Raw genomic sequence first — 25,707 nt, 5'->3', positions numbered from 1 at the left:
AGGTAAAAAACACTACACAGAGAAATTTCGGACTGACACGTAGTGTCATTGTGGTGCAAAACTATGTTACTTTAAACTGGGCTTTGAGCAAGGAAGATAACATCCGTTGTGACAATAATACCTTCGGAATATAATACATGCAATGTACATCTGAACATCGAATAGAGCCTGCGTTCAATCCATCAGTTATTTATAATTTTATCATATACCCGCAAATTACATATCAACAGATGTAACATGGTGACACATTTTACCTATTGTTGCATAAGATCAAAGAGAGAGAGAGAGAGAGAAGACAAAAAACTTGTTGCACAAAAGCACGATTTACACAGCGATGTTGTAGACTCGCAACAATTGCTGTCCACAAAATGTAGAGACGTGACCACTACATGTTATTGGGGTTGTTTAGTGGGCGTCCCTGATCTTCCCTCCAGTATTTGCAGCCTTTGCTTGAGATGGAACACTTCAACCTGGCAAATGGCAAATGCCATGACCATCAGCCATGTTGGTATATTTGTTCAGTTGCATAACAAAAACAATCTCGGTAGAATTCAATTTCTCAATGAATGGGTCAAATGTCTCAAATGGGTTACCTGGAGCTGGAACGCGCGCGACTGTTCTCCTGCCAAAACCCTGCGAGTGGAATGCAGCTCCTGCAGCAAGAAGACCAACTAAGTACAGACCACAACAAGATCACCAGACATTATAATTAAATATCAAGTTGCCTTGCCTTCTGGGTCTCATCCGTGACGGCCTTCAGGAATGCCACCTCACGCTCGAGGCGCACATTATCAGCGTGGACCGTGTTCGAGAGGCTGTTTGACTCTTCTTGAGCCAGCTCTAGGCCTGCTATCTTCTCTTTTAAGATCTCCATCTCCTTATCCTTGTTGGCAAGCATTTTTTCCAGCTGCTCCCTGCTTTGAATGACCGAAGATAGGCTCTTATCCAACTGGTCTTTGCTTGCCAATGCGGTCGCAAGCTGGTCTTGGAGCACGGTGTTTCTTCTTATCAAATCTGCTATCTTTGTGTTGTATAGGTGACTTTGGCTCACTTCTGAAGAGCATCTAGCGATCCTTCTTACATTTGATCCCCCAGTCACCATAGTTTCTATGTGTGCAATGTCATTCTGAATACCAGCTCCTGTCCTTGTGCTCCGATGCCCTTTTGGCTGTAAGACAATTTATTATGCAGGGAACCATATAGTATGTTTCTCAAGTGACTAGTAGGTGCAGTACTTACAGTGCTTTCTTGACATGAAGAAGAGTCATCGGCATCATCATATCTGTCATCATCGATCGGTTTCTGCAGTTTTTGAGCTAAGCTGCACTCTTCTACCTGGTCCAAATTCCCATGGAGTGAAGTCCCTAAATTGTGTTGCTTCAACAATGACTCAGAGAGGAGTTCCCTTCTAGGTGGCTGTTCTACCACAGAAGTGAGACTATGCCTTGCGACGGAACAGTTAGAGTACAAGGGGGCACACTTGTTGAGATGATCGACGAGCTCCTTATTACTCGGGGAATACTCATACAGCACACGGTCCACTTCTGGGGCTGACCGCCAACTAAAAGAATGCTCATTTTGCAGTACCACAAATACTTCAACCTGCAGGTGGTGATATAGTTAGGGATGCAATTCAAGTTGATACGAAAGCTTCGACATTCAAAAACTTTTTCAGTTAATCGCGCATGATGTAGTAAGTGGAAAACATAAATCATAAATATTCCAGAAACTGGAATGGCAATTTTTTTCAGAGCCCAAGATCATGAGAAATCACAATCCATTTTTTTTTCAAAATGAAAATTGGTTCTTTACTAGAAGTTTGATTGTTTCACCTTGTTGCACGGCTCTTTTTTGTTCCCTCCAAAAGCAATAAGAGCAATCTTGTCCCTGTGGTAGAAAGGAACCATACTGAAACCCTGCACGAGCAATTGTTTTAGCTTTTTGGTTGGTCAGATGAAATAATGTAAACTTAAAGTAGTGAGAGTATGAGACACTAGAACTAAACTTTACACCGAAAGAAGGCTTTTGAAGTGACAATGATAATCTTTTGGATTGTTATCAGCAAGAATTCAAACATGAAGATTAACATTTGTTTGCACTATGTTAGTATTTGCTCCATGGAATATTTTAACACTATTGAAGTTAAAAAGAGTCAGAAACTTACTTTCTTTGAAGTTATTGATGAACTAGGAGGTACTACACAAACAGACCACTTAGATTGTAGGATATCGAAAACCCAGGTTTCCACTTGTCCTGAGAATTTGATATCTTGTCAGAAATCGCCAATGAAGCAACGCAGGACATCATTCTAACAATACATGTATTGTTCACATAAGAAATATAACCACCAAATCATTTTCCAGTTAGTGTATTCAGACATACGTTTTTTCTTGCTTGCGCCACCAGCTATGTACCACTTGGTTCCACACAGAGCTCCAATGCAACCTGCTCGGGGTGATGGGTGATGACCATGAGTCTTCACTCTTGACCATACCATCTGTTAGGAAGCAAAAACTATGAGTAGCCGGCAACATGGAAAACTTACTGAGATGACTGAATAAAGGAAGCTCACAAACTTACTGTCTCAAAATCTAAAGAATACAAGTCGTTAAGGGTCTTAGATTTTGAGTGGCCTCCGAAAATCAGGAGGATCCTATCATCATACAGTGCAGCGACATGATTGGATCTCGGAGAAGGTCCAGCGCCTCTACAACAATGATCTTTAATAAGTAACCCGATAATGCTAACCAAAAATTGGAAAAAAAAATTCAGATGCACTTAGATGAGGAGTGTTGAGAGTTGGGACAATGATAGATCGGTACAAAAAATTTAGTGGCCAAAAATCTAGGAATGACTTACTTATAGTTCAATGGAAGCCATGTTGATGATTTCAGATCAAACATGTGAAGGTCATGCCGTTTCTTTCCTTTTGTGTTCTCACCGCCAAAAAGTATCAATCTAGCACCAGCTCTGATCACTGTGTGGCCACTTCGAGCTTCCTTAACTCAGGACCAGAAGACAATTCAGTCAATTCACATGAAAGTTTGCCAAAGTGACCAAAGTTGACTCCAAATATCAAAGAACTTACAGGGATATCGCCCTTGGCTTCAACAAGGGACCAAAGTTCTGTTTCAGTATTGAAAATCCATACTGCAGCAGAAACGGAGTTATTAATCATTATCTGGTTGAGGAAGACATCAAACACTTATAAGTATTTTGGGGATCTATGTAGCATCAGCAAACCTGATAAACGATCAGAAGCAGGCTCAGTTTTACCACCGACAAGAATGACACTATTTCCCCATGGAACCTGTATATCATGCAAATGTTTCTCAGTGTTAAAAGTAGTGCATATGACAATGTATTATCGATAGCAGTCATTATTTTGTTTGGAATTTAGATCCGTGACTGGTGTCCCAACTTTCATAACTTCAAGTTTAGATGATACCAAGTGCAAGTTATATCATCCACTGTATATTTTCAGCTAAGTATAACATAATTGGCTATGGGCATAAGAATATGTTGACCAATAGAAATGCATACCATAAATACTTGAGAACAAGTACCAATCTAACTGAAAGGGTCATAAAAATTTTCATCTTGAAGGAATGGCCATATCAGTAATTTAGGTTTTGAGAACCACACAACAACAGTGATTTACAAGAACTATACCAGGCAATGACCTCTGCAGGCTGGCAACTTGGTAGAACGTCCGCTTGGTGATGGGCGAACTTTAGGCGGTGCAGAATCCCAGCTAAGCTTCTCTAAATTCAGTATCTAATTAACAAAACAGTATAGTCATAAGATTGATTGATAATAACATGATAATCAGTGCAGAATTCCAATCAAAACAACATAAAAAGAAAGAGATCCCACTACCTTGGTATCATCTAATAAGTGACGACCAGAATCACCACCGAACACTACCATCTTGCTACTTACAATGGCCGCTGCATGCTGTTCAATCAAAGTTGAAGATGTGTTAATTGAAGACAGAAATTTTGTCAAGGTATATGAACTTATTCTAGTTACATTTTCAGTCGATTACATAGAAACGAGGAATAGGTTTGTCTCCCTCAGTGGACAACACAGTCCAGTTTTCAGAAATATTGAAAGAACGACTGTCGAGATCGAAAGTATCTGAAGAGCAGCGGTAGGAAAGATCATCTGCGCGGCCGCTCACTGATGTTGTAGCAGCGTCATCCCCCTGATAAAGATAAAATTCCAAGAGCTAACCGTCACGATGTGCCCAAAATACAACAAGGTCAATACTACATACAATTGCTTCAGTCACAAAGGCTCACATTGGGTAGGCTGAGCTGTTTCGTGGGGAAAGCAAGACTCCTAGAGCTGTTCAAAGAATCATTATAGTCACCCTTCAACCTGGAAAAGGAAGACGCTCCCCAAGGGATCAAGACAAGGATAAGGCAACCAAAGCAAATGTGGAAATAGGATTGATCAGCATCAAAATGTAAAAGGAAGCTTGACCTTAATTGAATGCAATGCTAAAAGAACACGGCAACATTATTTATATGGTGGGATCTACATGCTGACTCGCTTCATGAAGCTGCATGACTTCACGAACTTAGAATGTATCCCATCAATTTTTATCAACAGTACTATTCTGACCGAACATAGCAGTTTGGTAGTCAGTGAAACCAAATCAGTTATTAGCCTACCAAAAGAACAAAATGCTCACATTATGTACTGATAATCATGAAGCGCCAGGTGATGATTCGATTCATTTGAAGGTTCTAATTTAACTGCGAAAACTAAAATGATGTACTGATATTCAAGTACACAAAGAAACCAAGTTTCATGCAGGTGGGGAAAAAAAAGAAAAATCGCACGATGAAATCAAAGAACTGGGCGCAATATTCACCTTCCAAGTTTCACCCGGCGCCGCGAGAAACCAAACATATTCCAGACTGTGCTCTCTCTCCAGTTCAGTTCAGCTCAGAACCGAACTGCCGGACAGGGCATCAGCCTCCCCTGTTATCCGCAAACAAGTCAAGTCAATGCAAAAATCAGTTGGAGAAAAAAAAATACATGGGGTTGGTGGAGAGACCGAATCATGGCGGAAAACAGGGGACTGAGACTAAGAAACGCAGACAAATCCAGGGGAAAAAATCGTCCCCAAAATGCCACCATCTAGTCTAGTGAGGAAGAACAAGAAGCCGCAAAGGGGAGTAAAAAGCTCAATCATGAAGACATGGGCAGAAATCGAGGAGAAATCAAGAGGCAAGGCGTTTGGGAGGAAGCGACGCATCCGCATTTTTCGGATTCCAAGAAGCAGCATTCCCAACAAGACAATCCCAGACGGCGGGGCAGCAGGAAGAACTCAGAGAAAATGGTGACCTTTCGCCCCAGAAGAATCACCAAGAAATACTCTTAACGGAAACCACACGGATCGCAATACGAACCAGCAAACACCAGAAATGCCGGAGAAATCAGGAAAGAAGTCAAGGGCATGGAGAACGACCCCGGGAGGAAGTCGAGGAGCACTACTACCTCCTGGGATTCGGTTGGTGGTGAAGCACGGGGGACAGAACCGCAGAGGACACAGCGCCGCAGCCAAAATCTGCAGCGAAAACGATGGAAGCTACCCCCTTCCACCTCTCACTCTCTCAAGATTCAGCGCCAGAGAGATGAGAGAGAAAGAGAGGACAGAGGGAGGCTGCAGAAAGGCTGGGAAAGGGCGGTGTGATCTGCAGCGGCGGCGGCAGCCTTTTCGTCCTCTGTGGCCGGCGGATGAACAGGGGAGCTTGTCCGCTGAGGTGGCCGGTCATTCACTCCTGCTCACCGTTTCTCAGTCAAGGGACCATGGGAGTGAATGAATGAATGAACGAAATGACCGTTTCTAGAACGTGGCTGTAAACGTCATCTACACCTCGGTGTGAAAACGCATCTAACGTTCTCAAACTTTCGTAATTTTGTCAATCATTTAGTTGATTTACAAAATATTGTTTGAATTCGTTAGTTTCTCGGACGTCGAAGAACACCCTTTTCCGGGCATATTTTGAGCACATTTTGTGCACAATAATCTTGTTTATCTCGACCTTTTCTAAGAAATATATCTGAGCCTTTTTTGGGCTCGTCTCCTGTCCGTGTTGCGATGGGGACAAGAGTGAGTGGGAGCGACTTTTTCAGTGAGGATCTTGGAGCGTAGCAAGCTCGGCGGACGCAATGAATCCTGCCTGCAGACTACGCACGCGTAGCCACGCCAACCGTATGCAGCCGACCCGGGATCTTCTGTGCGGATGGTATCCGTGAAAGGTCTTGTTGCCTGCTCAGAAACCTCTCATGGTAGGAACATCTCTTGGGTAGTTGGGTTACCTAGGTTAGGTTGTTACGGTGTTCCCAACAGTGAGGTTTTGTTTGGCATAGCTTCAACTTTTCTAAAACAGCTCCTGAAGCAGCTCTCTGATAAAGCTGAAGCTGTTTTCAAAATCGTCTGGTGAAACGTGAGCTTGCGGGAGAAGCTGGACGAAGCTACAATTTCCGGCTTCTCCTCTCCAGTATAAGCTGGAAACAACTTCACCAGGTGCTTTATAGGCGAAGCTGCTAGGAAAGTATCCCTTTGGCATAGCTTCATATTAAACTCTTAAAAAGCTATGCCAAGGGGCTTTAAGTAGCACGAAACTTTCCTAGCAGGATTGTTTTCTCCTAGAGGGTCTCCCTTCACCTGCACTCGCTCCCTAATTGCCTTTGACCCAATGCAAAGTGAAGGGAGCACGTGCAATGTATTTGAGAACGGAGGTAGTATTTTTCAACTTCGCAACTCTCCACCTCAACACCTTTCACCACCATTGGCGGTTAGTCCCATGTTGAAAATAGGCATTACATGCACGTACATGTACCCGCATTCACCGTATACCAAGATCATACGTAAACATATAATCTCCATACAAACTCAAACTTAAAACTTATTCTATAAGCATGCACATACTCAACCATGCAGAATAAAACTAACCACATAACATGCACATGTCATCGCACAAGCACAAGCAATTAGCAACTGACATTGCTACAATAGTAAAGGATGGGTGAGGGAGCCAGCCTACTAATTCAATGCCGTATGACCCATGGCACATGCTGTGCATGCATGCATATATGTATGGTCCTGAAAACTCCCAGCATGACCATAGCACAGTAGCAGTGCGTACACACCGTTGGTGCCAATAAATACTATGATCACAACGAGATGTGCCCATGCATCCTCCATCTCTCACGGAACGGTCGGATCGAGATCGGACGGCCCGTATCCGCCACCCCCGGACGAATTGTATTACATGGACCATGCGTATCCATTCTTGTGTATGGTGCTAGGCTAGCTGCTGTGCCCTCATCTAAATTTGGATCTCTGTTGGTGTTGGCCCATCTGGATCTGGGCATGCATGGGCTGCTGACATTATTCAACAGTCTGGCTCACTCAGCTAGCTTCACTCTATGGACTGGATTGTGTGTCAGCATTCACATACTGCTACCAGCAACTCACATGGATGGATGGCCTCCAAGTTTATTAGGTGGTCGGTTGCATGTTACTTGAGATTATATGTATGCGTATGTGAGCTGCCCTCACCGGTTTTCTGCTTGTTTCTTTCACAACTTGACTCTTTCTGGGGTAGAAGGTTCTGATTCAGCCACATTGTCAAGTGCATCTTCGAGCATGGATGGAGATGATTGGCAGGTTGGCATGGAGTGAGATATGGTTTGCAACTCAATGAAAAAACTCGTTTTATTTTTTTCCATCGACGAATGCATGTCATGTTGAAGTTACTGTTACTGCAGTGGTTACTAGTGAAACAAGAAGAGCGAGATAAGTTCATATTGTGTACGAATATGGTGGCATCTACTAGTTGGCTAGCTTTTTAAACAGAGAATATGGCTTATTTTGAAGATGATGTTTTTTTCCCTTCAAAAATCATTTTACTAGCATCTTTCATAAAGTAGCATAATCTAGTTCCCCTGGAAATAGTGAGATTGTAAATAATCTCTATCCTTCGTGATAACAAAATGGAACGTAACACTAGAATCATCCTCTTTGCCCAAATGTTGTTCGATAAAAAAAAAAAGAGAAACTGCATGGAAAATCTGGGCCTGGCTGTTGCACAAAATTGGTATCCGACCCTTTTCTTTGGGCTAACGGCCCATCACTTTGCTAGTTGAATTCTTGCTCGCTTGGGCCAGCGTACTGGGCTGGGCCTATATGTGTACGGCCTCTTGAGGGACGCTTTATAAAGGGTCTCAACAAAATTCACTAAAATACTTCTTTCATCCCTTTTCCTTTTTGATTTCCTTTTTGAAGGATCATGCTGTCACATGCTCGTTCGCCACATCTCTGTTTACGCCTTTATTTGTTTTTTCCACCGCACGAGATCAACAAGACTATCAGAAAATCTCTGAAATCCCAAAGGAAATCAAGGGATATGCTGGTCGGGCACCATGGAAAAACCACTAAAAATAATGAAAGAATAAAAAATACATCCCTGTTAAGAACATAATTCTAAAATATTTTTTCCAGTAATTCTTCTGAAATTTTATTTTTTGGAAGATGAGTCCTATTCGTACCTCATGGTATTTAATTTTAGTACCTTTTCTGAAGTCAGCAGCAATTTTCTCGTGTTTATCTCAAAATTTTCAAAGCTTTATATGAAGCTTTATTTGAATTCTTCTGTGTTTTGCTTGATCGTCCAATACTACTAAAGTTGACCAGATGGGAATACAGAAAAGAAAACCAATACAGAGTAGCTGTAAAAGAGAGAGGCGTCATTTGAAGGCAAGTTCCTTTGGTAGCAAAAGGGAAAAAGTTTCTGTAATTAATATTCCTTAGAGTTAGTTGTTCTGTACTTTCCAACTCTCCTTAAAGAATTATATATGAAAAAAAATTAAAGACTCCGTATATACAAGTTGAGAAGTGTGCATGCATTCAATAGAGTTTCCACTGTCGTACGATCCCTGATTATATGATGGAACAATAATCCAAGAACATGAAGAGAGATAGGTAGCTCAAAATTCATATCTCATTGGAGAAACTGGAAAGGGGAGGTTACAAGGTAGTCCCTTTACACCCTTTTCAGCCCTGCTAGGTTACACCAGCGGCAAAACAAAAGTAATAAACCTCTCACATATTTAGGTTGCATCCTAACCTTCGGTTTCGATCGGACGGCCCACAAAGGCGCCTCATATATATCTCTGACTTGAGAACATATTCTGTAGTGTAGCATTATATTAAGTCTTAATTTAGATGCCTGCAATTAGTTAGTTTTTCCTCCAGGCAAGGTGTAAATTTTTATATAAACCCAGCAAAATTTAGGGTGTGATCATGTTGATTATATATAGTTGTCATCGCCAATGGATGGATGGATGGGTGGATTCAGAGCCATATGGCGCCAGCGCCCTTGAGCATGGGCACGAGCTTGCCGGCGAGGTGCAGCGACATGACCTTGTCGGTGGAGCCGACGAGGTTGCCGCCGACGAAGACGGCGGGGACCGGCGGCGCGCGGCCGAGGCGGCGGGCGAGCTCCCGCTCCATCTCGCGGCCGCGCGGGTCCTTGTCCAGCTCGTGCACCGCCGCGCACACGCCAAGCTCGGAGAAGAGGCTCGACACCGTGTGGCACATCGGGCACTGGCTCCGCGTGAAGATCACCACCGCCTTCTCCGTCGACAGCCGCGACACCCTCTCCGCCATCGCCGACGTCTTCTTGGTTTCTCTACACCGAACTTGCTAGCAAGCAATGCTGAAGATTGCGTGTCTCTCTCAGCTGTGTGCTGAAGTGCCTGTGGTTGTGTGCTTTGCGAGCAGGGTGTGATGCCATTTTATAGTGTTCATCCGGTAGAGGATGGGGAGAACAGTGGGTGCTCGTATGAGATTCGGGAGGTGTTGTGGGGAATGGGCATAAGAATCTTGGACGTGTGCACACCGCACGCTCAACAGGAGCGTCAGAGCGGTACAGGGCATATTTCGTCTGTCTCCGTGGCTAGGAGTGCAGCAGTGGGGAAGATATCTTCCCGTCACGTCAGCTCTCACCCTACTTTCACCCCACCCCTCCAATGCACAGGCTATAATGCCAACTCTTACTTCTCTCCTCCACATCAGCTTTTCTTTTCCAGATTTAATTATTTCAACCTCTGCGTGGACCAGTAGAAACGCGCCACGTCACTCCCGCCCCACCTCTCTCGCCCGACCCCAGCGCGCCGCCTCGCTCTCGGCCGCCTCCCGCCCCTGTACGCCTGCCAACGCGGGCGAGAGCGGGGCGATAGTCCCGCTCCCGCCCGGCGGGATTGCTCCCGCCTTCTCTCTCCCTCCCGGCCGCCTCTCTCCTCGCTCCCGCCTGAGCCGGGCCGACAGGGGGGCGGTACCGCCCCCCATTGGCACCAGCTTTATTTTTGTTGACAGGCCGGTTTTGAAATTCAACTTGCACAACCACTAATTTTGCATATATTTGGCTAATTTTCTATTTTTTGAGTGGTATTTAATTTGGCTAATTTTCTTGTGTGCGCATGTGTGGTACACTAGTAATATTCATAAGAGGCGATGCAATGCAAAAATGGAACCATCTTGTGGTAAAATGTGAGTATTAGTTCATCCGCCTTCTTTATGTTTAGCTTTCTTTTGTCAACTTCATCAATTTTTGTCATAAACTTTGTGACTAAGATTTCAATTGTTAAAGAAATGTACATCGGTCAGATCAGATCAGTCATCTGTCTGGGGATTATTAGTGTACGTGAATCAAGTTCTTTTCGTTCGAAGTGTTAACAATGGTCCTACCATAAGAAAATATATGATGTAAAACTGTTACATTGCGATCGCCAACAGATAATAAATGTTGGCATAGACGCATAGTTCTTCACCATATATATGCATGTGTACACGACCTTTGGTAAAGTTTCTACCAGATCCAACGTGCATACTGGATAATGTTCAAATAAAACAACTTCAAATGGGCCCAGGCAAGATATATGGGGAATATTTGGATGCCAACCACTGCAAAAATATGGAATCTCATTAAAGCTGGAAAGATCCCTAAGTTTATGATAAGGTTTGAATCTGCAATCTCTTTCCCAAGACAAGGGCCCACACAAAAGTATTGGATGCTTATATATGTATATATCAATGGTTTTTGTTGGTTACTTCAGAAATGTACATGCATGAACTAATTTTAACTTGCAAACACTGGCATGTGCCTTTACTCTAAATTAAAATTAATGGACTCCAACATCGAGAGTCCAGGACTCAAACCCTAGTGCATAGCTTATTGTCTTTTTATATGGATGGAGCCAATTAATTAAAGAGTTATTTAATGGCAACAAAACCAAATAGTTCCCCCTGTAAAAGAATAATCTTTGGCTAACAATAGGCATCTATCAGAAAATGAAAGGCAAAAATATTCAAAGTAGTGAAATATGCATGCACATATGCATATCTTAGAAAAGAAGGAAAACTACGCATCGTGCGGCTTCCCAAAGTTGGAATGCCTAATGTTTAGTCAGGAGAATTGCATCTTCTTCTTGTTTCTAATGTTATTGAACCACAGCCACCAAAGCACAAGAAACTAACGAAACCAATTGTTGTCGTCAGTGTAGCATCAAATATACGTTTATTGAGCCAATAAACTTTATTAACAATAAAAAGTCTTTAATTAGAACAATCTGGTGGCACTTGATCTTTTGTCAATGAAATTTTCCTACGTAAAACATTAACATTTTTTCTTCTTTTTTATCTTCAGCAACAATAACTTTTCCTCGCATAGTAGTCGTAACCATTTCTAATTTTACTCAACTAGAAGTTACGTTCAGTTTGTACAAAATATATATGCCATGTTAGCATAGTATTTATTCACATCTTAACAAGATAATAAAAAACTAAACGTAAAACACATAGAGATGAACATTGAAAATGATATCCACCAAGGAGTCGAAGCACATATTCGATCGTACACGCACACACACATAACACAACACAACAATCTAGCAATCGCTACCCACCGATCAGCCGGTCGTTGCATGTACAAGAATGGAATCAATTTAGGTTCCACATGAAAATAAATATAAAATACAAAAGTCAAAACCAAAGTGATTCCACGGTAGAGGAGCCGAGCCCTACCTACCATAGAGGAATTGAGCTCTCATAGCTCACAATGTGGCACCCCACAGGCCACATCTTTGGCTGGCTTGCTCTGATCTTCGCATCCCATTGTGGTTTTGGAATCTTAGAAAACAAAGCCATTGATGTAGATGAAAAGATAGATAAAGTATAGTCACCAAGCAGCTAGAGGCATCTCTCTTTCACTGTTACCTCACCAGGTTGCATTTGTGATGCTGCGATCCGAGGCCGATCGCAATCTATTATGTATCCCATGCATGCATATACGTCACCTTTATGTCCATATGTCACTACTAGTAGATCTATCTAAGTTGTAGTTGCACATACATATACATGCAGATAGACCAATAGTTATGTATATGGTAAAGTGCAGAGTGTTTTAGCATACGCTTATAAACAATTTGTCGATCTGGCTGAGTTAATCAACAAGCGGTTCAAATATGTTCTTATTAGTGTTCTTCTTTTTTAAAAGATGCTATTGTTCTTTTCATTTTTGCTTAAAATATCATAAAATCACACTTTGATTTGACAATGATTTTTTTGTTAGACATACATTGTGACTTGTGTGTAAATGAGTATTTAAGTTGACGATCATGCTATGATTCGTAGCTAGTGGGCATATATTTATTACCGTTGGCCTAAACATAACAGAACGATGTTGCCATTGAACTTTAGTTCCATTTGAGGAAAGTAATTTAAACCTATGATTACAGGAACCAAACCACAGAATAAAGACTATGCACTTTCATGGCTTATAGTACAATGTATATTATTCTTTATTTATTTGCCCTAGACTTTATTAATTTGTTCTAGTTAACTTTGATATAGAAGACATCGATGTGTTCTCTGTTAACTTATAAATGGCACCATATCAAATTAGTCGTCACTCTGTTCATGATGTAAAGTCTGCCTTATATATTGCTCTTTTCAATCTGTAAGTAGCTAGGTTCACTATTAGATTAGTTGTAATTTTTTAAAGTAATGTTATATATAGGACACAAAATCATGATCGCAACAACAGCAGAGATATATCTGCACTGGTTACTTATTATTTAGCTCTCATATATATCGATAAGCCTGTCAAAAAAGGGTGACTGACGATCAGTACACACATGCACTCACCATTGCAAGTTAGAACAAAAACATCAAAATAAAAAGGAGGAGGAGGCAGAAATTAGAAGCAAGGCCATCTCTCTCGCTCACTAGCTCCTACAAGGCATGATGCTAGCTTGCAAGCTAGTTTGCCTTATTTATTCTTCTTAGAACTCGGAAGAACAGGACGGAAAAATCTGCCGACCACTACTTTTTCCACGCACGTACACACGTGATGTGTGCACGGCGCAGCGGCTGCTGCCCTGGCCGTCTCTACACCCAGAGCGCGCCGGCGTTCATGAGCATGGGCACGAGCTCGCCGCCGAGGTGGAGGGACATGACCCTGTTGGTGCCGCCGACGAGCTTGCCGCCGATGAAGACGGCGGGGACGGCGGGGCCCCTGCCGCCGAGCATCTTGAGCAGCGCGCTCTCCATCTCCTTGCCCCTGGGGTCGCTGTCCAGCTCGTGCACCAGCGCGTTCACGCTCAGGTCCTGCATCAGCTTCGTCACTGTGTGGCACATGCAGCAGGAGCTCAGCGTGAACACCACTACCGCCCGCTCCGACGCCAGCTTCATCACGCGGTCGGCCATGTCGGTCAGCTTTCACGAATCCTAGCGCGCGCACACACACTCTCTAGATGACTAGATCTCGAGCTCTGGCCACTGTCAATGCAAGCTGCTGTGGCCTGTGGGGAGATGCACGTGGATATGATGAGTTTGTAGGGATGGATGGTTTGGGTTGGGAGCATAAGGCCCGGTTGGCTGCCTTTTTATAGGGTTGGCAGGCAGCTAGGGTTTCCATAACGGGTCAGGGTCTCGCTAGGTCTTGGACTTCTTCGTACAGGCCAGCACGATCTAGTTTACTGTTATGATGAGTGAAGAGCTGATCTCGGAGTTTCTGGAAAAAAAATAAACAAAATGTTCCACGGAATCTATAAGCTGAAAGTAGCAACAACAGTAGTGACTAGTTGTAGATCTAGGACCATATAGAACACATGCATGTGGTACATCTTTGACTTCGAAAGATATATTAAAGTAAGTTCAAGGTACCATATTTGTAGATTTGGACGCAAAAAGCTCTGTAGTATGCATGAGATCTATATGTGTCTGGATAATGCATAAGCCGTCTTTTCAATAGGACCCAAGGAATATATCTTGAATCTCGTATATGTGCACATACACTTTTTTCTTCTTAGAATTGCTATATCATGTTCATTACCAGAAGTTTCTGCAGAAGTAGTTGAATTATATATATATATTGATCAACTTCATGTCCTAAAATTGATCAGGCCAGTGAGGATCGCCTTCTCAAGTAAACTAATAGCCATGGTTGTAAGTAACGCAACTTCATGTTTCAACAGCTCTAACATCTCTCCCTTCTTCTAGGTTTGAGAAGCTAAGGGCGAACCGGTAATGTCAAAGAAGGGGCACATCGTCAGTGATCCATGCTGATGTTGAAGTAGTTTCTTTTTCATTTTCCAATGAACAAAGTATGATGCATTCAATCCTCCTGTTTTTCTAATTTTTTTAGAAACACCATATAATCCTATTGTCAGCGCAGTATGGTAAAATTTTCTTTACACAATGAGAGGGGTTCACCAAGCGTAGTGTGTGTGTGTGTGGGGGGGGGGGGGGGTGCTTAGCTCCCCTCAACCCGGCCTCTTCTGTTTGAATTGTTCTACTTGTAGTTGATATCTTGAAATAAATATGCACATGAAATTTAATCTAATAGAAGATCCATCTGGGATAAAGGAATATGAATTTATATGTCATGTCAGCTCCAGATGTGCCTAGCTAGCCAATTCTAGCTATATCTATGGAATAGATTGAAATAAAGCAAGCACAAACCCAGGATTCTTCAGAAGATAGATAGGGCCAGAGCACTACTATGTCTCTTCCTTGTTTTCACATTTAATTGGATCACAAAGAATCAGTCGATCGATCGATTATCTATCAACAAATTTTTAACTGAAGAAACTAAAGGGAGTGGGAGAAAAGGAATATGTGGATGATATGCATGATTTGGTCGCGTCGCTATTAGCTTGCTATTGCTGCACGGCACAGATGCCACCTGTGCTCTGTGCAAATCACATGCGCCACACGTTTATCAAGTTGATCAACTGATCTCAGAAGATAAATCAGAATAAAACTGAATAAGGTAATCTCTTTTTTTTTTGTCTTCTCCTAGAACTCCACAGTACTTCGTGTGCACTATATATGTTTTGTCAGTGACAAGCAATGCAAAAAATGCATGTTATTCTGTCATGTTTGTGATCAGTTTATAATGTTAGTTTTCACGGTAATAAATTAAGTTGAATTATATAATAGATGGTATTACTAGAAAATCAAACAGATCTTTAAATACCATTAATATTTCATAACTTATATATATATATAGAGAGAGAGAGTGAGAGAGAGAGAGAGACAGGCGGAAGGAAATAATTTATGCTTGTACTCCATATGTGAGTTCGTCCACACGTTTTGCAGTCCAAAGAAAATGACGCAAAAAGATGTAAAAAATTAAGAACAATTTCTTTCATTTAATTCCGTACATGTAATGATTTTAAAAAAATGATGTTTGCATGTGACAGATCTTGCGAGCCTCATCGAATCAGCAAGAATCAAGGCAATTCAAGAAGCACTCTGAGGATTCTTGCTCGATGAGGTTATAAATACCAAGGGAGAATTTTATGTAGATCATAGGATAAGCGTGGGTCAACTTGATCCAAACAGAGCCGATGACGGCGATAAAAACTAGTAATATTTGATGTACTCGTAAGAAAACAACTTGTGTGACTACTTGTAATAGTAAAGTGTATATAAATTGTATATATAATATATATGTAGTCATCTTTGCTATGTTAGATATGAATACAAATTAAATACGAGTACGGATACGAATGCTAGCTATACACAAACGGATACGAATACGAATACGAATTCAAATTAAAACTAAAAAGGAAAAGAAAAGAAAAGAAACAAAAGCAAATATATAAAAAAACAAAGCCTTTACCGGCTGTTAATACCAAACATCTTGCGTGGTGAGCAGTTTAATACCGGCTGTTGCTTCCAGCCGGTACTAAATACGCCATTTAGTACCGGGCATTGTGCCCGGTACTAAATTCATACCGAGTTAGTACCAGACTGTACCGGGGGGGGGACCGGTACTGACCGGGAGTTCCCTCCCGATACGTATGTAAGGATTGTAGCAGTGAATTCCTCTCATACCCACCAGGATCCCCAGTTTCCGCTGGTAACCAGCTGGTTACTGTCTGGGATTTGATCTCCAGTTTGTGATACCTCATACGTACCTCAGATATCTTCACATTTGACAAATGATTAATGCATTAAAGAGTGTTATAACGTACAATTATATTGCAGACTTGCAGTGCAGGTTGGATTGTGATGGCTGGAATATAATCCATAGCAGCAAAGGAAAGGATAATGTACCGGACATGACAAAATATATATGGACAGATGCTCAATCACATGGGATTTCAGCTTCACTAGAATCTGATAACCTGATCTCTGCTGGTATTATTCTTAAGTCAACAGGAAATCAATTTTACCAGGAAACTCGAGGGTAGATTAGTTCTCTTTTTTTATATCTTCTTGTTGATTACGCAAGTGGATTAATTGGATCTGGCAAGCTCTTCTCAAACAAATCATTATAAACAATTGACAATTAGGACCTGTTTGAAACTTAGGAATTGATTCTGCAGGAAGAACAAGCCTGTTTGGTTTGATTCCAAAATTAAAGCAAGCATATAAATTTTGGCACTCATTTGGTTGAAATCCAAAAAATAACCCACCTAACCAAGTACTTGCCAATGTTTTGGTAAAAAATTCTTGCCAATATTTTGGCCTGATCTAGTTTTGGTGTGGTAACTTTTGGAATCCAACCAATGAGACCCAACATTACATCGACTTGTGAAAGTTTCCCCGTTCGAAATGGGGCCTAGATTTTTTATTTTGTCTGTCAATAATACGGGAAATAACTCATCAGCTGCGTTGTTAGTATGCAGATATATGGACGGATTGCCTTGCATACACAGATACACTAAAGGATTCTGGCACAGAAAATTGTAATGGTGAAGTTCCTGCATGCTCCACCTTCCATATTCACTTTCTACCTCATCCAGTAAAATAACATAGACACATCATCGCCCCCAGCACAGAGCAAATGCGTCTAGCATGTAGCATAATGATGCCGACAACGATCGGAACTACCAGTATCGTACGTACGGGCATTGCTCCATCATACGACACATGGAACTGATTCCAACCGGCTGATCGAGCCGGTTTCAAAGGAACCTGGGATCAATCCGGCCCCTCAGCAGGTTTCAGAATAGCATCCAAAATAGCCAGCCGGCCCTCATCGCCTCACAGACTGGTCTTATCTGTGGCATGGAATCTGAACAACTTGAAGACGGCTTTTTCTTTCAGCAGATTGAGCTGCCCCTAGCTCGTAAACCATCCTGACCTTATCAGATAGGAGGCGCTGTGCGATGCCACGATCCGACGGCGTGATCTCGCTTTTTCTTTTTTTATCCTCATTGATCAATCCATACCCTGCAGAACTTTTCTAACAGCTAAAGCTAGGAAGCTTAGAGCAAATGAAAAGATGTTGTGGCACAATTGCTATCTACCTGTAATGACGCAACATTAGGGATTTTACCTAACGGGCCGGGTAACTCTAGATTGCTACCTTAATTAGTTTATTTGCATCTGAATTTTTTTCTTTGAGACCTGAGCTAGTTCAACCGAATGAGTTCTGGGCTCAACTCAGTTGCCCAAGAAGGAAAACTATCCATCCTAAATTTGGGCATTTGTGTAGTAGTGAGTGATCCTTGAGGAACTAGAGAGCTAACTAGCCTTCAATGTGGCAGTCTATCATCAGTGGAGTCTATGTTGTGGGGGGCTATGACTACAGCAAAATCATTATCTAAAACCCTAGTCACCATTTCCATTAATGCCCCCCACAAAACCCTAGCCAGGCATATGTTGCTAGCACATTGAGGCATTTTATCCTTGGACATGTGGATACAGTGGAGGTGTTGTTAGTATGTTGTGGTGCTGGCCAGTGAAAAGGATGCAAGGTCTCTACTGGCCTGGGATGCAAGAAAGAGACGTTTGGTACATGGATTACTTCCTCTATACAGAGAAATTTGAGGTTGAACTGAGCTTTTTTTTTTTGCTGTCATGGCCTACCTCATTCACGGTATATAGGTATTCCAAATCACACCACAGCCCCCTGTAGGTAGACAATCATATTCGGCAAACCTTCATGGGAAACATTCTTGATGTACATAATGTCAAAGTTTCTCCCGGTTAGTTTCTGGCAAGCAGACGCTAGAACCATTACTCTTCAATTTTCTCTGATCCACTTCCATTTGTCTGAAGAATCTAATCTTCCATCTTCAGGTATGTATTCTTGTGTATTTATCATTATGGTTTAACATCATTTAGCGGGATGCATGAAGAAATATAAAAAAGGACCCACCATTGAAACATCATTTTTTTACATGTAAAAGAAAGAAAGCGAGAACAATATGGGGGGGGGGGGACTCAATTGGTTAGGTTCCAAAATGGAACTTATTAGCAACCTGGGTTTGAGTCTGAAACTCAATATATGTATGTACACATTTCTCTGAATTTATTCCAGGAATAATCTGACCGATTCCTTCTACGGTAGATGATGTGCAACGTGGTGATAAGTTTGCGAATTCTAAAGACAGGCTCATCCAGTCTCTTGGAGGTGCTTGTAGTAGGATGCATGTATGTGTTCATAGTGTGAATGTGTTGTGCATCCGATCATTTATGTTTGAATATCCACAAAAATATTTCAAAATTCACACCCCACCACAAAAAAATGGAAAGGACAGGATTACATTTCCATTTATATTGAGTGACACGGACTAGACATTCCTCACTCTTTTCAGCCCTCATAGAGGTTACACTAGCAGCAAAACAAAACTTCTCATATATTCTTGTTGGATACACCCTGTAGTTCGATTAATTTGCATATGCGTGCAGGTGCAAATTTATATATGAACCCAGCAAAATTAGGGGTGTGAGTGGTTAATTATATAGTTGCCGCCGCTGATAGAGATGGATGAACTCAGACTCAGAGTCATATGGCACCGGCGCCCTTGAGCAAGGGCACGAGCTTGCCGGCGAGGTGCAGCGACATGACCCTATCGGTGGAGCCGATGAGGTTGCCGCCGACGAAGACAGCAGGGACCCCTGGCGCGCGGCCGAGGCGGCAGGCGAGCTCCCGCTCTATCTCGCGGCCGCGCGGGTCTTTGTCGAGCTCGTGCACCGCCGCGCACACGCCGAGATCGGAGAAGAGGCTCAACACCGTGTGGCACATCGGGCACTGGCTCCTCGTGAAGATCACCACCGCCTTCTCCGTTGACAGCCTCGACACCTTCTCCGCCATCGCCCCTCTTCTTGGTTTCTAGATCGAGCTTGGGTTTTAAAAGGAGCTAGTAGGATGCTAGCAGCTTGCTAGCGTGTGAAGTGTTTGGCTATGAGCTGAAGTGTCTCTAGTTATGTGCTTTGCGACTGCAGAGTGTGATGCTTTTTTATAGTGTTCTTCGAATGGAGGAAGAGGCAATCAGTGGGCTAGGGTACAAAGATTCGGGGGGGGGGGGGGGGGGGAGAGATCTGGATTGTGATGTTGTAGATAATGGGCATAAGAATCTTGGACGTGCGCATTGCACGCTCAAAATGAGCAGTGTTATAAGGCATAATACTGTCTCTGTCGATTAGTTTCCTTTTTATTGAAGTTTCAAAGACATTTTAAATTTTGTATTTATTAATTTTTGTGGCTAAATTATCCCTGGCACAAGCCACTAATTTACCAATCGGCTAATTTTGTATTGTGTGCACGTGTGATGATAATTGTGTAAACATATATGAGCCAAAGAATTAAGATCTATCATACATGTGCCAACCACAAACATAGTCGAAGCATGGATTCGATCATACATGTGACACCCCACGTTCAAATCTACTCACGACCTAGCTCCCACGTGGAATTGGGCTTACATATATGCATATTACCTCTCTTACAACTTGGTTCCTACTTCATTAAAGTGTTAACACAAATATAACATGTTTGGAGCGATAAAGATTATAAGCTGGTCCATACCTGCTTAGGCTATCAAGGTGGGTCGAAATTTTACAATGAACACTAACAGACCAGGTACTGTATATGCACATAACACGACAGGCGAACCAAGTACATGCACCACTTCAACATTAGTACTCACTGTTCTAACAGTCATTCTCGCGTATCCTAAGTCAAAGTAGACTAAGTTTGATCAAGTATAGAGAAGAATATTAGCATCTAACACATCAAATAAGTAAATTATAAAAATATATTTTATAATGGATCTAATTATTCTCATTTGATATTTAAAATATTATTACTCTTTTCTGTAAACTTGATCAAATTTAGAACAGTTTAACTTAGTATAACCTAAAATGCCTTACATTTCCGGAGCGAGGGAGCAATACAGAATGGAACCGGTTTAGATTCTGCTAGCTAGCTAAGAAAAGAAAAGAAACGGAAAAAAGAAATAGAAAAGTCAAAGTTAAAGTTGTTATTCCACTTGTGGATCGGTCCTACCAAATATATTAGAATTTGGTCTCTCCCATAGCTCACAATGTGGCATCCAAACAGGACACGTCGTCGCCTTTGGCTGGCTTGCTCTGATCTTCACAACATCCCAGTGTGGTTTTAGAACATAGAAAAATAAAGTCACTACGGATGCAAATAAAAGGTAAACTGTAGTCAACAAGTAGCAAGCTAGCTAGAGGCATCTCTCTCTCTCTCTCTCTCTCTCTCTCTCTCTCTCACACACACACACACACACACCTCACAAGGTTTGAGGGGTGTACACAGTGCATACGTGCTTGTGATGCTGCGATCCGAGGCTGCTGTTTGCAGTCTATTATTTTTTTTGAACGCAAGTTTGCAGTCTATTATTAAATATCCAGTGCATGTATATAAAGTGTAGAGCTATATATCTAAGTTGTAGTCGCATATATACACGTCCAGCTCATTTTCCCCCCTAAATTTCAAAGCTTGCAGCACAACACTATAACATTAATTGCAGCAAAGCATATAAACTTTATATCTTGTCATCTTTCATACAGTTAATCGCGGCCCACATACATCCTTAGAAAAGGAGTCCTTTTTAAATGATCCAGTTTTTTTGCTAAAATTAAATCATCAAATCGCATTTTGATTTGACTAGGATTGTATTAAATTTATACTGTGACTTGTGAAATGAGTATATAATGCTATGATTCTTACCAAGTGGGCATATAATATTACCATCTGATCCAGCATAACAGGAAGAACCTGCCATGGAACTTTAGTTCCATTTGTGGGAGGTACTTTAAACCTATGATGCTAGAAGAACCAAAACTAGGGGATAAACTATAGGTACCCATGAATTATTTATTTTAATCAAGAAATAAATAAATGTTACTTTCCGGATGATAGTTGTGTCCTTTACTGATTTATTCTTGGCTTCCTTAATTTTTTAGTTGATTTTTGAATAAAAGCAATCCCACTCCCCCTCTTACTAACATATATATGCAATACAAAATTTTTGTGGCACCATATCAAATTAGTTGGCTGCCTTGTTCATAATGAAAAGTCCCCTACCTCATGGGGGGCAATGACAGCTCTTCAATGTAATTAAAAGTCCCCTACCATAGTTGAGCTGAACACTACTAAAAATGAATTTTCTAGACAATTCACCTAACTTTCAACAGCCGGTTCAAATTACAGGACGCTTGCGGAGATGGCGGGAGTCACCACAGATCATAAGACCCCTATGAAAATATGTTTCCAGATGTGGTGGGTCCTTATTAAGAAAACTGGCTTTGGAAGTGGAGCGATTTTTAGTGTCTTACTCACCACAACCCTCTCCCTCTCTGCTTCAAGAGCTTAAAAACATTCTGGTTCAGGTAGATGTAAGGGAGATGATATGCAAGACATTCTGAGCGGCGGCCAAGCTAATCTGGACAGTCTCCCTCGGAGCGGAGCTAGGCGCAGCCACGCGACTACTGCAACAACAACGGGACCTGATATCCCATCCACTTATTCCAAGACCTTGAATCAGAGATGAGTGCCTAAATTACCACCCACTCATAAAAAATAGTTTTTGTAGGGTGAAACTTGTTGGGAAATTGTTATTTTCCAATTTCTCGAGAAATTATTGCAGTATTAATATGTGTGGATATATTTAATCACTACTATTTGATTCATGAAACACCTTATGTGCCACTCTGAACTTTGTGAGAGTTTTCAATCTCCACCGACTACAGATATGATGTTGCTGGCTTTCATATAATTTTGCTTACCATCGATATAACACGCAAACGCTTATGAATTGGCAATGCTACGATTGCTAGAGCAGCTCAAGTGTATGAAAAATTGAACAGTAGCGTAGCTAAGACAAACAAATCGAATGAACCGACAAATGTACATGTATGAAAGGATCAAGATGCCCAAGATGGGGAGTTAATTGGGCTCTAAAGTTTCCACGCAAACTAAAGCATATCACCTAGCCAAATTCATCCAACATGTGTCTAGCAAGAACTGTGTCTATTCTAGTGCATAAAAGTTTTGCTACCTAGTTCCAACCTTATATTAGCATGCAACCCGAGGAATGCAAACTGCAGAAAGGAAAGAGAGAGAGTTAGAAAGGTCCAATTTTTCCTAATGTATTGAACAGTCAGCACCCTTCAAAAGTCCTCATTATATTGGAGCACCCATGCAAAGGGTATTACTCCCCTTGGTCCGTGCGTGCATGGACCAAGTGTTCTCTGGTGGTAATCCATTCATCACTCGGATTAACGGATTCCAAACTAAGCACAACACTTATAAGGACTTCAACAAAGCACCTCATTGGATGCTCTCCAGAGCCAATTCCACCAAACCATCTAGATGATGTAGATCACCAAGAATAACAAGCAAAGAACCTCACTTGACCAGCATAAGACAAGATAGGTGGATGCACACCTCCTACACCCTAAGTGCTAGTAATGATATCCTTAATCTTCCATCAAGGATTTGGCAAATCACTCTAGTGCTCAATCTACCTCCTGAACTCACAATATAGCTATGAACTCAACCAGGAGGAAAGGTCGGGGGTGGGTGTGTGTGTGTGTGGGGGGGGGGGTTATATTTATAGCCCCAAATCCATGAATATAGCCATACAACTCTACTAAGAAAATTTCGCATTCACCGAATGCTACTGTGCACTTTAAAATTTATCACTGGAGTGTCTGCTATGTTTATTTCAATTCAAACAGAAACAAGCCATTATTATATGACCATAGTGTCGGTTGATGCTATGCGCGTAATGAGATCTATCAACACTTAACCGTTGCTCATGACGATAGCTCTGGTGAAAGCATCCGATGACATATCACTGAAGCGTCCGGTGAGCTGTGTTGGCCAAACTTCCAACTCAAATAGTCCATAATGCAGCAAACCAGCTAGGTTAGATGTAATCAACAGTTAGTGTGACTGATTAGAACACAACCAAACACAACTATGTGATGGCCTATATGAGCAAATACATGCTACGCAAACTTGTATACATTCATACACATGACATATATTGGTAAATATTCATAAGCCCATCGAAAAAAGGCGATAGATTGATCACATGCACTGTTGAAAAGTTACAACAAAACATCTAAAAAGAAGAGGAAATCACAAAGCAAGGCTCTCTCGCTCACTAGCTCCTACCCAAGGCATCTGTGAAGCTGGCAAGCTAGTTTGCCCTAGTTATTATTCCTCTCAGAACTCGGAAGAACAGGACGGGAAAAACCTGCCCTCGATACACACGCATACACTCTACTAACCTTGGTACTCTTCGAAGAACATGTTCTCTTTATTTTCAAGCTTTTGCATGGTACTCAGCGCGGCTGCCCTGGTGTCTACAGCCAGAGCGCGCCGGCGTTCATGAGCATGGGCACGAGCTCGCCGCCGATGTGGAGGGACATGATCCTGTTGGTGCCGCCGACGAGCTTGCCACCTATGAAGACGGCGGGGACGGCGGGGCCCCTGCCGCCGAGCATCTTGAGCAGCGCGCGCTCCATCTCCTTACCCCTGGGGTCGCTGTCCAGCTCGTAGACCAGCGCGTTCACGCTCAGGTCCTGCATCAGCTTCGTCACCGTGTGGCACATGCAGCAGGAGCTCAGCGTGAACACCACCACCGCCCGCTCCGACGCCAGCTTCATCACGCGGTCGGCCATATGCTATGCTTTGGATTAGTTTCTTGGCTGCACGAACTCTCCCTCTCTAGATCTTTCTCGATCTCTCAAGCTTCGTCGTTCTCTCTCTAGCTCTCTAGCTCTGTCAAGCAGCTGTGGATGCACGCTGAAAGGAGAGTGTTGTGTGTATGGATATATGGATGGTTTGGGAGAACAGGGGTGGCTGCCTTTTATAGAGTTTGCAAGCAAGCTGCTAGGGTTTCCATAACAGGTCCGGGTCTACTAGAGTTTGCAAGTAAGTTTATTGTGAGGATTAGTAGTGATGAGCTGATCTGGGAGTTTCTGGAAAAACAAAATGTTCCAAGGACCATGCTTGGATAGCACATCTTTGACTTAGGAAACGAAATAATACTAACAAAGATGATAAGTTCAAGGTCCCACACATTTTAAGATTTGGATCCAAAAAGCTCTGTGGTTTGCTCATTGCTTTGTTGGAAAGGATGGCATATACATGGATGAGATCAGTATATGTTTGGATAACGCACGAGCCGTCTTTTTAATAGGGCCCAAGCAAGGAATATATCTTGGAGCGCTAAGGTACGGTTGTGTGCTGACCTACTGAGAATCTCATATGCATGCATATGGCCTGTGAGCGAGGATGCAGCTGTACTCCCTTTTCTTCTCATGGGATAGAGAGGAAGAAATATAGCACGTTTAACTTACGTATTTGCAACCGACTCGCCCAACTTGATCAATCCGATTCGAGGATCACATTACTCTCTTAGTGAAGACCCCGAAGGAATGCCGCCTTTGCCAAAGGTCTAACTCATTTAGTTTTGTCCTGAACTGGTATGCACTTGCATGTATATTATTCCTTGGTTTCATCTACCTCACGCAGTTAAAGTTTATCGGTCTCAAAAGAATCAATTGATACATTAATAATCTGCCGATAAAATCTGTTGAATGTCTGAAAAAGGGAAGACTAATTGGAAGAAAATAATCTATTGATATGATTTTGCCGTGTTGTTACTAGATTGTCATATGTATAAATTGGATCAGATAATCTCTCATTGCTTACGGCGTTTAGAACCCACCAGTACACTTTGTATATTCTACTCTTAGGAATTGATATGTCACTGGGTAGATGCATGCCATTTTATTAGTAGAATTCATGATCAACTTTTAGAGGTAACTTCGGCCAGTGAAATTGGAAACATTATTCAGCCTAGCTACTTAAGGATATCATTACTAGATTTATCATC

At 42.0% G+C, this 25,707-nt stretch overlaps 5 protein-coding genes across 8 annotated transcripts; all 5 read right to left on the bottom strand.

Moving 5' to 3' along the window:
* Positions 1 to 125: 125 nt before the first annotated feature.
* On the bottom strand, positions 126 to 5,807 carry LOC112883948 (acyl-CoA-binding domain-containing protein 5-like). 3 transcript variants are annotated; one of them, XM_025949219.1, is made up of 17 exons: positions 5,512 to 5,807; positions 4,883 to 4,992; positions 4,305 to 4,383; positions 4,049 to 4,207; positions 3,880 to 3,957; positions 3,673 to 3,777; positions 3,244 to 3,310; positions 3,089 to 3,150; positions 2,860 to 2,999; positions 2,581 to 2,707; positions 2,383 to 2,497; positions 2,165 to 2,253; positions 1,833 to 1,916; positions 1,240 to 1,602; positions 731 to 1,168; positions 594 to 653; positions 126 to 470 (listed from the first exon to the last, which is right to left on the bottom strand). In XM_025949219.1, the coding sequence occupies exons 2-17, from the start codon at positions 4,918 to 4,920 to the stop codon at positions 393 to 395; spliced, it is 2,082 nt and encodes a 693-aa protein (XP_025805004.1). In that variant the 5' UTR covers positions 4,921 to 4,992; positions 5,512 to 5,807; the 3' UTR covers positions 126 to 392. The 3 variants fall into 3 exon arrangements, with proteins under 3 accessions (XP_025805004.1, XP_025805005.1, XP_025805007.1); XM_025949220.1 differs by lacking the exon at positions 5,512 to 5,807 and adding an exon at positions 5,424 to 5,445; XM_025949222.1 differs by lacking the exons at positions 4,305 to 4,383; positions 4,883 to 4,992; positions 5,512 to 5,807 and having other exon boundaries at positions 4,033 to 4,166.
* Positions 5,808 to 8,991: 3,184 nt separating this feature from the next.
* LOC112887321 (glutaredoxin-C15-like) lies at positions 8,992 to 24,047 on the bottom strand. 2 transcript variants are annotated; one of them, XM_025953461.1, is made up of 3 exons: positions 24,037 to 24,047; positions 16,339 to 16,342; positions 8,992 to 9,780 (listed from the first exon to the last, which is right to left on the bottom strand). In XM_025953461.1, exon 3 carries the CDS (start codon positions 9,689 to 9,691, stop codon positions 9,377 to 9,379), a length of 315 nt encoding a protein of 104 aa, XP_025809246.1. In that variant the 5' UTR covers positions 9,692 to 9,780; positions 16,339 to 16,342; positions 24,037 to 24,047; the 3' UTR covers positions 8,992 to 9,376. The 2 variants fall into 2 exon arrangements, with proteins under 2 accessions (XP_025809246.1, XP_025809247.1); XM_025953462.1 differs by lacking the exons at positions 16,339 to 16,342; positions 24,037 to 24,047 and adding an exon at positions 13,373 to 13,383.
* On the bottom strand, positions 13,147 to 24,669 carry LOC112887319 (putative glutaredoxin-C14). The gene is made up of 2 exons (XM_025953460.1): positions 24,488 to 24,669; positions 13,147 to 13,789 (listed from the first exon to the last, which is right to left on the bottom strand). Exon 2 carries the CDS (start codon positions 13,787 to 13,789, stop codon positions 13,472 to 13,474), a length of 318 nt encoding a protein of 105 aa, XP_025809245.1. The 5' UTR covers positions 24,488 to 24,669; the 3' UTR covers positions 13,147 to 13,471.
* On the bottom strand, positions 18,982 to 19,746 carry LOC112887322 (glutaredoxin-C15-like). The gene has a single exon (XM_025953463.1). It carries the CDS (start codon positions 19,638 to 19,640, stop codon positions 19,332 to 19,334), a length of 309 nt encoding a protein of 102 aa, XP_025809248.1. The 5' UTR covers positions 19,641 to 19,746; the 3' UTR covers positions 18,982 to 19,331.
* LOC112887318 (putative glutaredoxin-C14) lies at positions 23,856 to 24,523 on the bottom strand. The gene has a single exon (XM_025953459.1). It carries the CDS (start codon positions 24,485 to 24,487, stop codon positions 24,170 to 24,172), a length of 318 nt encoding a protein of 105 aa, XP_025809244.1. The 5' UTR covers positions 24,488 to 24,523; the 3' UTR covers positions 23,856 to 24,169.
* Positions 24,670 to 25,707: the final 1,038 nt, after the last annotated feature.

Source organism: Panicum hallii, chromosome 3 (assembly GCF_002211085.1).
Source record: "Panicum hallii strain FIL2 chromosome 3, PHallii_v3.1, whole genome shotgun sequence".
Taxonomy (NCBI): Eukaryota; Viridiplantae; Streptophyta; class Magnoliopsida; order Poales; family Poaceae; genus Panicum; species Panicum hallii.
The sequence above is the reverse complement of the archived record's forward strand: the minus strand, read 5'-3'. Positions and strand labels throughout refer to the sequence as shown.